Source organism: Amphimedon queenslandica, unplaced genomic scaffold (genome assembly GCF_000090795.2).
Source record: "Amphimedon queenslandica unplaced genomic scaffold, v1.1 AMPQUscaffold_13084, whole genome shotgun sequence".
NCBI lineage: Eukaryota > Metazoa > Porifera > Demospongiae > Haplosclerida > Niphatidae > Amphimedon > Amphimedon queenslandica.
The window spans coordinates 18224-29360 of record NW_003546680.1 but is presented as its reverse complement, the minus strand read 5'-3'; the positions used below and the strand labels follow the sequence as shown (position 1 = coordinate 29360).

At 36.7% G+C, this 11137-nt stretch overlaps 3 protein-coding genes across 3 annotated transcripts; 2 read left to right on the top strand and 1 right to left on the bottom strand.

Annotated features, from left to right (window-relative positions):
* The first annotated feature begins 1636 nt into the window (after window positions 1–1636).
* LOC100639247 (zinc finger Ran-binding domain-containing protein 2-like) lies at window positions 1637–4378 on the top strand. Its single transcript, XM_020001347.1, has 9 exons — window positions 1637–1737; window positions 1780–1832; window positions 1899–2004; window positions 2070–2152; window positions 2198–2274; window positions 2319–2390; window positions 2438–2523; window positions 3787–4093; window positions 4234–4378. The coding sequence occupies exons 1-8, from the start codon at window positions 1685–1687 to the stop codon at window positions 4058–4060; spliced, it is 804 nt and encodes a 267-aa protein (XP_019856906.1). The 5' UTR covers window positions 1637–1684; the 3' UTR covers window positions 4061–4093; window positions 4234–4378.
* A 30-nt stretch (window positions 4379–4408) lies between these two features.
* On the bottom strand, window positions 4409–9465 carry LOC100639624 (zinc finger protein GLI1-like). The gene is made up of 5 exons (XM_003389371.3): window positions 9376–9465; window positions 8072–9264; window positions 6769–6930; window positions 6067–6159; window positions 4409–5050 (listed from the first exon to the last, which is right to left on the bottom strand). The coding sequence occupies exons 2-5, from the start codon at window positions 9245–9247 to the stop codon at window positions 4469–4471; spliced, it is 2013 nt and encodes a 670-aa protein (XP_003389419.2). The 5' UTR covers window positions 9248–9264; window positions 9376–9465; the 3' UTR covers window positions 4409–4468.
* Window positions 9466–9535: 70 nt separating this feature from the next.
* On the top strand, window positions 9536–11097 carry LOC100639500 (FAD-linked sulfhydryl oxidase ALR-like). Its single transcript, XM_011408152.2, has 3 exons — window positions 9536–9727; window positions 9800–10035; window positions 10832–11097. Exons 1-3 carry the CDS (start codon window positions 9626–9628, stop codon window positions 10992–10994), a joined length of 501 nt encoding a protein of 166 aa, XP_011406454.1. The 5' UTR covers window positions 9536–9625; the 3' UTR covers window positions 10995–11097.
* The last annotated feature ends 40 nt before the right edge of the window (window positions 11098–11137 follow it).

The window sequence follows — 11137 nt, the reverse complement described above, 5'->3', positions numbered from 1 at the left end:
ACTTACCCTAGCATTATTGCACAAGGTCATAATGACTTACATTATAGTAAATTCAACATTATTACTTACTTTTCTATTGTCCCCATAGTGTATGATACACCTCTCATTATTAATATCATTAGCTATTAGTCCTCTCCTCAGTCCTTCTAATGCTGACTCATTCCAATCACAGCAATGAACACACTCTACACCAGTATGGACCAGTAATGACAGGGTAAAGTATCCTATACCTGTACATAAAACAATGATAGTAATAATAATAGTAGGCCTGGGTGATAGGATACCAATGAAGTGCCTGAGAATTCTAAAAGAACAGGCGCAATAGGGCTAACAACATGTTAATATGTTATAGACATGTCTATAACATGTCTGTTATAGACATAACTGGCAGTTCAGGTTGGTGCCAGCTAGTAGTTATTTGTCAAAATTAAAAAAAATTAAATTGCTCAAAAATGGACACAATGGGCCCAATTAAAACATGTACAACTAAACCAAACAAAACCACTACTTATATAATCTCTCACCAGCATACAGATCTACTACAGTTTCTCCTCTACAGTCCAGTGATCCCATCCTAATCTTCTCAGTGATGTTTCCCCTACTGAACATACACTGAGTGATATCAAACACATACTTAACTCCATTATCAGTGTGCTCTACCCAACCACTGGTACCAAGGACCAGTCTAGTGTTAGGTGATCGGTAACCATTGGGTTTTATAATGGAGGATACCGCTATCCTGTTGCAATGAAGAGACTGAGATACCTGAGTCCATAATGGAGGATATATTGACTGTAGTCTGTTCCACAATTGATGAGTGCTCCCTCCTTTTGATAACAGTACCAGGTCAGAGTGTCGCTGTATCTTAATGGAGGGCAGTTGAGAGAGGAAGGAGGGGAGTAGCTCTTTATCCTCCTGGTTTAAAAGATGATCAGTGTCTTTGAGTATTTTATGTACAGTTTCTATAAAGACCACAATATCTGATGGTTGCTTCCTTGTAGAGACTGTGGCTTCATCCACTACTAGTCTACAGCTGGACAGTTGTGGGTGATCTTTGAGGAGAGTCTCTGGATCAATACTCGGTGATTTCAGATCAATACTTGGTGATTTCAAATCAATACTCGGTGATTTCAGATCAATATTTGGTGATTTCGGATCAATACTCGGTGATTTCAGATCAATACTTGGTGATTTCGGATCAATACTTGGTGATTTCAGATCAATACTTGGTGATTTCGGATCAATACTCGATGATTTCAGATCACTAATCTCTGTTGAATGAGAATCGTCTTTGTCTTTGGTGTGGTCCAGTATAACTGGTATAGAATATTCCCCATTCTCTTGTTTAGTTATTAACCTTCTCTTATCATACAATCTGTTAGCTTCAAGATACAACCTAACGATAATCGATGATATAAAATACATGTACATATACATGAAGCCGTATAAATTTAATTTAAAATGCTCATTAATCAACGCTACAAATAATATTATCATCATTACTAGTATCATTAACTCTTACTTTAATTGTTTTATTCTTTTTGGGTCTTTTTCCAAGAGTGCATAATTTTGCTCCTTTTTGTCCGCCATTTTGATAAAATTTTCCCTCCCTTTAATTAGAAATGTTTGATATTTCTTTTTCTTCCTTAAATTAGAAACAAAAAGAGGTGTGTCTACCAACAAAATGGCGAAAAGTATCAGAGTGAATGAAGGCGACTGGATATGTTCCGACAGCAGGTGAGGGACTCTATTTCTCTTCATATTCTAACCTTCCCTTAGCTGTGGCAACGTTAACTTCTCCTGGAGGGACAAATGCAACAAATGTGGTAGAGGTATCCACTGTGTTTTATATTTGGGGGAGGTGGTGGGCTTTAATTAGAGATACCATATCGTTACAGATAAGGGGAAAGTGGACACGTTTAAGAAGACTGGGGCTGAGATTGGGAAACAGGCAGCGTCTAAAAGTGGGGGCCTATTCAGTGCTGAAGACTGGCAATGTGCCATGTAAGATGAAAAATATCAAGATTGATACATGTGAGGAGGTGACACGCCCCCTCTTCTTTTGGTAGGTGTGGCAATGTGAATTGGGCTAGGAGGAACGAATGTAACATGTGCAAGCAACCAAAGTTTGCTAAGATTGAAGCACGGACTGGTAATGATGATGATGATGATGGGTGTGGTCCTTATCCTCCATTAGGTGTGGGCGGTGGCTATTGTGAAAGAGATAATGTGGAGTATATTGATAGGGAAGATTCAGACGATGAAATTGATGAAGTAATTATTGATATTAAAATTATTTATGTTCTTTTTTGTTCTAGTTTGGACGTAAGAAGAAGCAGTTTCGTTTAAATAAAAACGGATCAACTAATGATAATGAGAATGAGGAGTCGGTGAGTAATGGAACCACACCCACTAATTAATTAATTAATGTTATTAGGAGGAAGATGATGATGATGTTGATTTATCAAAGTATGATTTAGCAGCCAGTGATGAGGAGGAGGGAAGCCAAGAGGAAATTCACAAGTAATAATGATTTTTAAGAATCTTTAAAGTTGCTCTGATATCGGACAAAAGTCCCTGTACTATAGTACAGGGATTTTGGTCAAATTTTACCAAAATTGAAAAGGAGAGAATTTTACATTTTCTGATGCATATACACGTACTTATGCTGTGTAGAAAGTTTAAGCTGATTCCGATCAAGTTTGGATTTTTTATGATTTTTTAAAGTTGCTCCGATATCGGACAAAAGTCCCTGTACTATAGTACAGGGATTTTGGTCAAATTTTACCAAAATTGAAAAGGAGAGAATTTTACATTTTCTGATGCATATACATGTACTTATGCTGTGTAGAAAGTTTAAGCTGATTCCGATCAAGTTTGGATTTTTTATGATTTTTTAAAGTTGCTCTGATATCGGACAAAAGTCCCTGTACTATAGTACAGGGATTTTGGTCAAATTTTACCAAAATTGAAAAGGAGAGAATTTTACATTTTCTGATGCATATACATGTACTTATGCTGTGTAGAAAGTTTAAGCTGATTCCGATCAAGTTTGGATTTTTTATGATTTTTTAAAGTTGCTCTGATATCGGACAAAAGTCCCTGTACTATAGTACAGGGATTTTTGTGAAATTTTGCCAAAATTGACAAGTGCAACATTTCTCAATTTTATTACATTTCCTGATGCATATACATGTACTTATGCTGTGTAGAAAGTTTGAGCTGATTCCAATCAAGTTTGGATTTTTTAATGATTTTTTTAAGTTGCTCCAAAATCGGACAAAAGTCCCTATACTATAGTACAGGGATTTTGGTGAAATTTCACAAAAATTGACAAGTAGAAAATTCCTCAATTTTATTACATTTTCTGATACATATACATGTTTTTATGTTGTGTAGAAAGTTTGAACAAATTTCTATCAAGTTTGGATTTTTTATGATTTTTTAAAGTTGCTCAAAAATCGGACAAAAGTCCCTGTACTATAGTACAGGGATTTTGGTGAAATTTCACCAAAATTGACAAGTAGAAAATTCCTGAATTTTATTACATTTTCTGATGCATATACATGTACTTATGTTGCGTAGAAAGTTTGAACTGATTCCAATTAAAATTCGATTTTTTACAAATTTTTAAAGTTGCTCCAAAACCGGACAAAAGTCCCTGTACTATAGTACAGGGATTTTGGTCAAATTTCACCAAAATTGAAAAGGAGAGAATTCTCCATTTTGACATATTAAATTGTTCATTAGTTCCATAGTAGGTTACGTTTATTTATTTATTTTTAGATTTTCTTCTTTTAAAAATAACTCAAAATCATCAACTAGTGATCAGAAATCAACCGACACTAAACGCAATAGATCAAGATCACCTGATCACAGACGAAGATCAAGATCACCTGATCACAGGCGGAGATCAAGATCACCTCATGACAGATACTCTAGGGATAGACGGAGATCAGGATCAGGGGAAAGGAGACATCGTCATGACAATGAGAGGAGAGAGAGGAGAAGGTCCCGCTCTCCAGAAAGGAGGAGGAGGAGCTATAGGTCGAGGAGTTGAGGACACGCCTCCAGTGGGTGGAGCTGGTAACAGGTTTATCATTAATAACACGCATACATTATACATGTACATGTACTGTATAGCGTGAATACATGTAGTTTAATGTACATGTTGTTGGGAAGGTTTTAAAGATGGTTTTTGAGCTTTTCCGTTTTTTCTTTTTCTTTATGCAGCCTCAGTATACTGATATAGACTGTGACATTGTCAGTGTAACTATTAGTAATCTGTTAGTAAACTGTTAGTAATCTTTATATGCACTTTCTCTCATTCTCTCCCTTTTTTGTTTCATGATATTTTATGTTTAAATTTTGACACTAATTCTGCATTTAATAATAATAATAATAATAATAAATAATAATGAGGTGTTAATTATAATACCTGTGTGTGGGTGTGTCAGTTATTAAAGGGTTAAAAATATTCTCCAGTAGAACTTGTAGCTATTCCATTATCATACATTCCGCTAGTGGGTGGGTCAAGGGGGGGGGCCACAGAATAATCGTTAATTGGCTGTAATGGGTGTGGTCTTTGTTGCCCCGGTAACGAGTATTTGATTGGTTCGTCCTCATATCTCGGAGGTGGGTGTGTCGGGTAATGGGTGAGAGGGACTCCCCCTGTATTGTACATGTGACTGTATCCATTCACCGATAATTGGAGGTGTGGCTTTATAACTGGGCGTGGCACATACTGCCCGGCAGGTACTGGAGGAATGAAATTATACTGAGAGGGTTGGAGGGGCTGGGGTGTGTGGTCATACAGGGGAAGGGCGGAGTATAGTGGAGGAGGATCACTGTAAAGTGATTGGTCGGAATAAGGAGGTACATTAGGGTAAGAGTGTGTGGGCGTGTAGTGGATTAAAAGTGGGTGTGGTTCCAGGTCAGGTTTCGTTTGCTTCTTTTTAGTTTGTTTTTTGTTGGGCGGGACCTGGGATTGGGGGTGTGGTTTAGGCAGTGACTGAATTTGAAGACAGTCGGTCAGTTCATTTCCACGAGCCTAAGAAGAAGATATATTAATAATTAATTATAATTATCAATTAATTAAATTAACATAATTATGAGACGTAACTATATTCCAACCACTAATTACCGTACTACATTAATTAATAATTAATGAAAAATAATAACCTATTAATCACTGATGTAAACGCACTTAACAAAAAATTAATATTTTTCTCTCTGTCTCTGTCTCTCTCCATGTTTCCATACATAATCAATAGTTCATGACACAGTCATAACTTGCTATGTCTACCCATACATGCACTCATGCAGTATTATATTACCAGTACAGTTAATCATGTATATACATGTACATGTACCTCTGCCTTTCATCCTTTGTGTGTGCATTTGTGGGCAAACTTTAATCATACAAATACAGGTTCATGTTAATGGATTAGCTTCATTTATTAATTTAATAGTTTAAAGTACTCAAATATTATCATTACATCACTCTTTATACCCAGCTGCTTCTAATCCTGCCAGAAATGATCACAGATCCTCCCAACAATTAGCACAATATGAACACTATAATTATTAAAAGTATGACTGTGCTTTCTGCATTGATTATGAGCTAACAAGCATAGCTACTTCTTTAGTAACACAATGGAATGTATTGGTAAATGTATGTTTACAATAAAACCAGCTAAGTATAAAGTTATTGACTGATAATGAGGACTGAAGTGATTCCATCTTAGTCTAAGCATTGTAACACTATATTGGGGTTTGTGTCTTGTTGTAATGCAACCTCCTTTGAAGCTCTTAGTGTTAAATGTCAGTGTCACACTCCATCTCATATTATATTACAATTATAATTGTATTCATTGTTGCATTATTTTTAATACACAACATTGGGATATACAGTACATGTACATGTATTACGTGAGAATATTGCTAATAGCATCTTCCATGTGTACACTACTGCTCCTCTGGGCATAAAATATTTAAACAACTAAATCTCTTTTCCTCTCTCTCTCTCTCTGCTCTCATTACATGTACATGTACATATTACTGTACCTTCTTTATTGAGTGTGTTCTTGAGTGTTTCCTCAATGAGCTGGGGTCAGTGTATCTCTTGTCACAGCCAGGGTGAGTGCAAGCATAAGGTTTCTATAAAGAAGAGAAGTGATAGGTTATATTAATGAGGAGTAGTGTTCATCATTAATAGTGGAACTATAACTCTCTGCTATTACAGAACTGTCTTTTCTAATAGTTTTAGTGCTATTCTTTACTTCTTATAATAAAAGAACTAAATATACATAAATCTTCCTACATTTCCAGCATTACTCTGAACTACATGTACATTGTATAAACTTGAGTCATTATTATAGTTGAACTGCATAGCTAAATATCTCAAATCTACTAAAGAGTTGTCATAGAAATATATATTTTAATAATGAAAGATCTATTAGTGTTTTTGGTGCTAACCCTGTAGCTGGTGTCAGCTTACACCTCCTGCCCACTTTAAACAGTTTGGTCAACACTTTATCTCTCATTACTGATTAACCATACAACAACCAACAACTGCTGTCTAATGGTTTGTTTCTCTATCTTATCAACAGCAAGCTTTTACCACTAATTCATTGAAAAGAGTTGCTAATAAGTATAATACATTAACTAAACTTGACAGCTTGTGACAACTTGAACAACTGTACTGTGGTTGCATCCACTAGTATACATTATGATTGTACTTTTACTGTTATAGTATCAGTTCAGTACCTGCTCATAGTGGGTCTTTTGGTGTTTGGATCTGTCTGATGAGTTTGAGAAGGACTTGTCACATGATGGGAACTGGCAGGCGTATGGCTTCTCTCCAGTATGAGTCCTCATGTGTATCTTGAGGTTCTCCAGTCTTGAGAATGCTTTAGTACAGCCGGGGTGCTGCATGGGAATGGAATAATGAGAATGAAATAATGTAGTATGGGAATGGAATAATATGCACATGTATTCAATGCAAGAAATATTATGGTATATATATTCTATTAATTCATGAATTGTTCTTTATTATTATGAATATTGCATCCTGTGTGTGTCCTGTTTTCCATATAAGGCAATACATATTCTCTCAGATGATTATTATTTGATAATTTTCGTGAGACTGCATTTGCCGGCCAAACCTCAAAACCTCAATCTAAAACAACAACAGGTCCACACTCCCTCTCTGTTGGATATGCATCCAATATATACAGACCTTAGGCTGCACTGCAGTTCAGTGGTGGTATACTCAGGAGATAAGAGGATTGAAAACTGATACTTATACACTAACCACAGTATCACACTGTGGTAGCACTGCTAGAGGCAATATAAGGATTGTATTTCAGTGAAGGACCATAGTGCATGGACTGTACAATGGAGGCCATTAATAGTGTTGATTACTGTTGTGACTATGGCGGATATTTAATGATATTCATGCCTGCCTGTTTATCATTGTCACTAGTCACTGAACTGTAGACTGAATCATGTAATACGAGCTGGTAATTTATTCATTAGTGGGTGTGGTCAAAACTCATTAACGGTATACATTAGGCAGGTATTGGGTATCATAAAGGTGACAAACAATAACAAGGAATGATTGGAATGTTATTTTTATTATTATTAATGTTAGAGTTTTTGTATTGCATTTCCTCAAGGGAGAGTCCAGTCATGCAGTGACTTGTTTGTTGTCAATGACTACCAGTTGAACAATCAACTGAATGTTATGACTCGTGGTGTTCTTTATACCTCATTACTTAAAGCTAATGTGGTTTGTGCTTTAGTATTAGTTTTTATACTTAATTAGTAGCCGTGGACGCCTGGCCCTAGGAGTATGCCTCAAGCACTAACTTAATTATTATAATTTCTTATATAATAATAATAATCATTATTTCAAAACTCATTTTAGTGCCATTAAGTGATAATGTCCATTAGTGGCCTCTAACCAATGATTACTGGTCATATTTATTCACCTTCTAGCCATAATCTCAGTTTTAATTTTAAAATCACAACCCTTTTTCTCCCCTTCCCCCTCTCTCTCAATACTTACAGTGCACTTGTTTGGCTTCTCTCCCGAGTGTATTCTCATGTGGATCACCAGCTTGTATCGGGCGTTAAAAGGTTTTCTGTTGCGCGGGCAGTTCCTCCAGAGGCAAACGTATTCCTCCATAGCTCCTTTCTCAATGTGACACTTCTCAATGTGGTTCACTAGCTCACCGATGCTCATCTGGGTCTGTGCACAAGACTCCCATAAACAGCTTACAGGCTCTTCATTGCTAATCTCAGTTGATAGACTATTGCTTGGTGAATTGACGTGAAGCACATTGCCAGCTGGTTTAGCTACAGCAGTAGGTGACAATACCTCCATTGGTTCTTGATGATGCAGTAAAGGTGGAGGCTGTTGCTCTCTAAACGTCACCTTATTAGTGATTGTAGTATCAAACGTTCCATTTGTAAAATCCTGACTTTGTTCTATAGACATTTTCCTCTCCTTTATAGTGTATTGCTGTGCAGGGATAGAGGGCAGTGCCCCTGCATTAGTAGGTCCCTGTACTACTGGTACATGCTGTATGTTAGGATGCTGCACGTGAGGAGCTGTGAATGTGAATGCAAGTGGCTGTGAGGTGTAGTTAGGTGAAGGGTGCATTAATGCATTGATATCAGTCATGTCAGATAGAGGTGAACTGGAATAAGACCTCTTCATTCCTAATTGATGAACTGCAGCAGGTGGTGGGCTAAGAACAAAGTTTAATGACTGGTTGCCATATATGGACGCTGGGACATGAGGGTCTTCCGTTAATTGTGAGGTGTGGTTTATCTCATTGAGCGGAGGGAGGGGGCCGTGATGCTTCTTAGCGTTATCTTGTGTGAGGAGAATTGAAGAAATATCTGAGAATGTTGGAGAAGCATTTGCAATTGAAGTAGCAGTATGCTGCCTATACTGTCCTCCTCCTGGAGTGTAGAGTGGAAGGTGAACCAATGGAGGAGCTGTTAGTTCTGGTTTGATGTATGCATTTGGAGGTGCTCCTCCACTTAGCAGGCTTCTCTGCATAGAGACCAATGGCAGGCTTGGAAGTGAGTCTCCTGGCCCATTGTTTAATGGAGAAGTTTCTTTGCTGTTGCAGGGCGTGCCATTTTGCATGGGCGTCACCTCAACCTGATAGTGTTGATAGTCTCCTGCAGCGACATTGATAGGAGCATCAGATGAGAGGAGACTATCAGACATTGTCACTTAGTATTAGCCTGCAAGGGAAGATGTTATAATAACAAGGATATATGCAATTAAGTACACTCATTAAAGAGATTGCAACAAAGCAATGCAAACTAGAAACGCACAGACAGGCTTAAGCTTACTTGCTGCAAAGAAGACAGGTAGCTAGATCTACTGCCAGTATTGGTCCAAAAGTGATTGAGAAAGGAAGTGAGAAAAATTGCAGGCAAGTTAAATATGACCTGCTTTAAACCTTTCCTGTACTTATATTCACTGCTTGAACTCGTGCTCCAAATGCTGTGCTTATAATAATAATGTGATGAATAACAACAACATCATTAATTATTCATGAGTTGAAGTGGTGCTAATTGATTTATTAATGCAATAAGAAATATGGCGGATGATACTTGGCAGTCAAAGAGCTCGGGAAAGAAACCTTGTAGAGCCTGCGTGGACTTTAAAACATGGAGCAAACAACAGAAACAAAATAATACTGTAAGGATAGGAGATTGAACAAATAAAGTGTTGTTTTGTTTACATTTAAACATTTTGTTTATCTATTTCCAGGGCCAATCTTCAAAATCAAGCAGCCCCAAAGTCACAGAAGAGGCTCCCAAACCTCCTGCTGACTGTCCCGTGGATAAAGATCAGTTGGGCAGAGCTACTTGGACCTTTCTCCATACAATGGCAGCCTATTATCCTGAGGCACCTTCAACCAGTCAGCAACAGGAGATGGCCATCATGATGAGGACATTTTCAAAGTATTACCCTTGTGATTACTGCAGCCACCACATGAGGGAATGGTAAGAGAAAATATATTAAAATATGAAATAAGAGAGCTTTAAGTTATATAAATAAATATATAAATAATAGGAGAGTTTGGTTTAAAATGGTGAATTCTCACTTTTTCATTTTTGACAAAAATTTGGCCCGGACCATATACTATAGTACAGGGACTTTGGCTCGATTTTGGAGCAACTTTAAAAATTTGTAAAAAATCCAATTTTAATTGGAATTAGCTTAAACTTTCTACACAACATAAGAACATGTATATGTATCAGGAAATGTTATAAAATTGAAGAATTCTCACCTTTTCATTTTTGACAAATTTTGGCTTGAGACCATGTACTATAGTACAGGGACTTTGGCCCGATTTTGGAGCAACTCTAAAAATTTGTAAAAAATCCGAATTTGGTCGGAATCAGTTCAAACTTTCTACATAACATAAGTACATGTATATGCATCAGGAAATGTTATAAAATTGAAGAATTCTCACCTTTTCATTTTTGGCAAAATTTTGGCTCGAGACCATGTACTATAGTACAGGGACTTTGGCCCAATTTTGGAGCAACTTTAAAAATTTGTAAAAAAATCCAATTTTAATTGGAATTAGCTTAAACTTTCTACACAACATAAGAACATGTATATGTATCAGGAAATGTTATAAAATTAAATAATTCTCACCTTTTTATTTTTGGCAAATTTTGGCCCGAGACCATGTACTATAGTACAGGGACTTTGTCCGATTTTGGAGTAACTTTAAAAATAGGAATCAGCTCAGACTTTCCACACAAAATAAGTAATCATTATCATTCATAGGATGAATTCTAATCCACCATTAACAAAGGACAGATCTTCCTTCAGTCAGTGGATGTGTTCAATGCATAATGAAGTTAATGTGAGACTGGATAAACCAATCTTTGATTGCAGTAAAGTGGATGAAAGATGGCTCCATGGATGGAAAGATGGATCCTGTGACTAATAAGAACAAATCTGATTATATTTATCTATCATTGTCAGTTTTTCAATATTATGATTATTTATTATTTATTTATTGTTTGCCAAAGTTTCTTGCTTGGAAGCCATTCTGCAAAGCATTCCAGCCCCACCCACTTTCAGCCCCGC

What these genes read in the sequence shown, in the direction of transcription:
- LOC100639247 (XM_020001347.1), top strand. Translation starts at nt 1,685, where the DNA reads ATGGCGAAAAGTATCAGAGTGAATGAAGGCGACTGGATATGTTCCGAC. An exon ending in ATGCAACAAATGTGGTAGAG is followed by an intron (nt 1,833 to 1,898) that starts GTATCCACTGTG and finishes ATATCGTTACAG; the next exon opens with ATAAGGGGAAAGTGGACACG. An exon ending in ATAATGAGAATGAGGAGTCG is followed by an intron (nt 2,391 to 2,437) that starts GTGAGTAATGGA and finishes TAATGTTATTAG; the next exon opens with GAGGAAGATGATGATGATGT.
- LOC100639500 (XM_011408152.2), top strand. Translation starts at nt 9,626, where the DNA reads ATGGCGGATGATACTTGGCAGTCAAAGAGCTCGGGAAAGAAACCTTGT. An exon ending in AACAGAAACAAAATAATACT is followed by an intron (nt 9,728 to 9,799) that starts GTAAGGATAGGA and finishes ATCTATTTCCAG; the next exon opens with GGCCAATCTTCAAAATCAAG. An exon ending in AGCCACCACATGAGGGAATG is followed by an intron (nt 10,036 to 10,831) that starts GTAAGAGAAAAT and finishes TATCATTCATAG; the next exon opens with GATGAATTCTAATCCACCAT.
- LOC100639624 (XM_003389371.3), bottom strand. Translation starts at nt 9,247, where the DNA reads ATGTCTGATAGTCTCCTCTCATCTGATGCTCCTATCAATGTCGCTGCA. An exon ending in AAAAGACCCACTATGAGCAG is followed by an intron (nt 6,160 to 6,768) that starts GTACTGAACTGA and finishes TCTTCTTTATAG; the next exon opens with AAACCTTATGCTTGCACTCA. An exon ending in GAACACACTCAATAAAGAAG is followed by an intron (nt 5,051 to 6,066) that starts GTACAGTAATAT and finishes TCTTCTTCTTAG; the next exon opens with GCTCGTGGAAATGAACTGAC.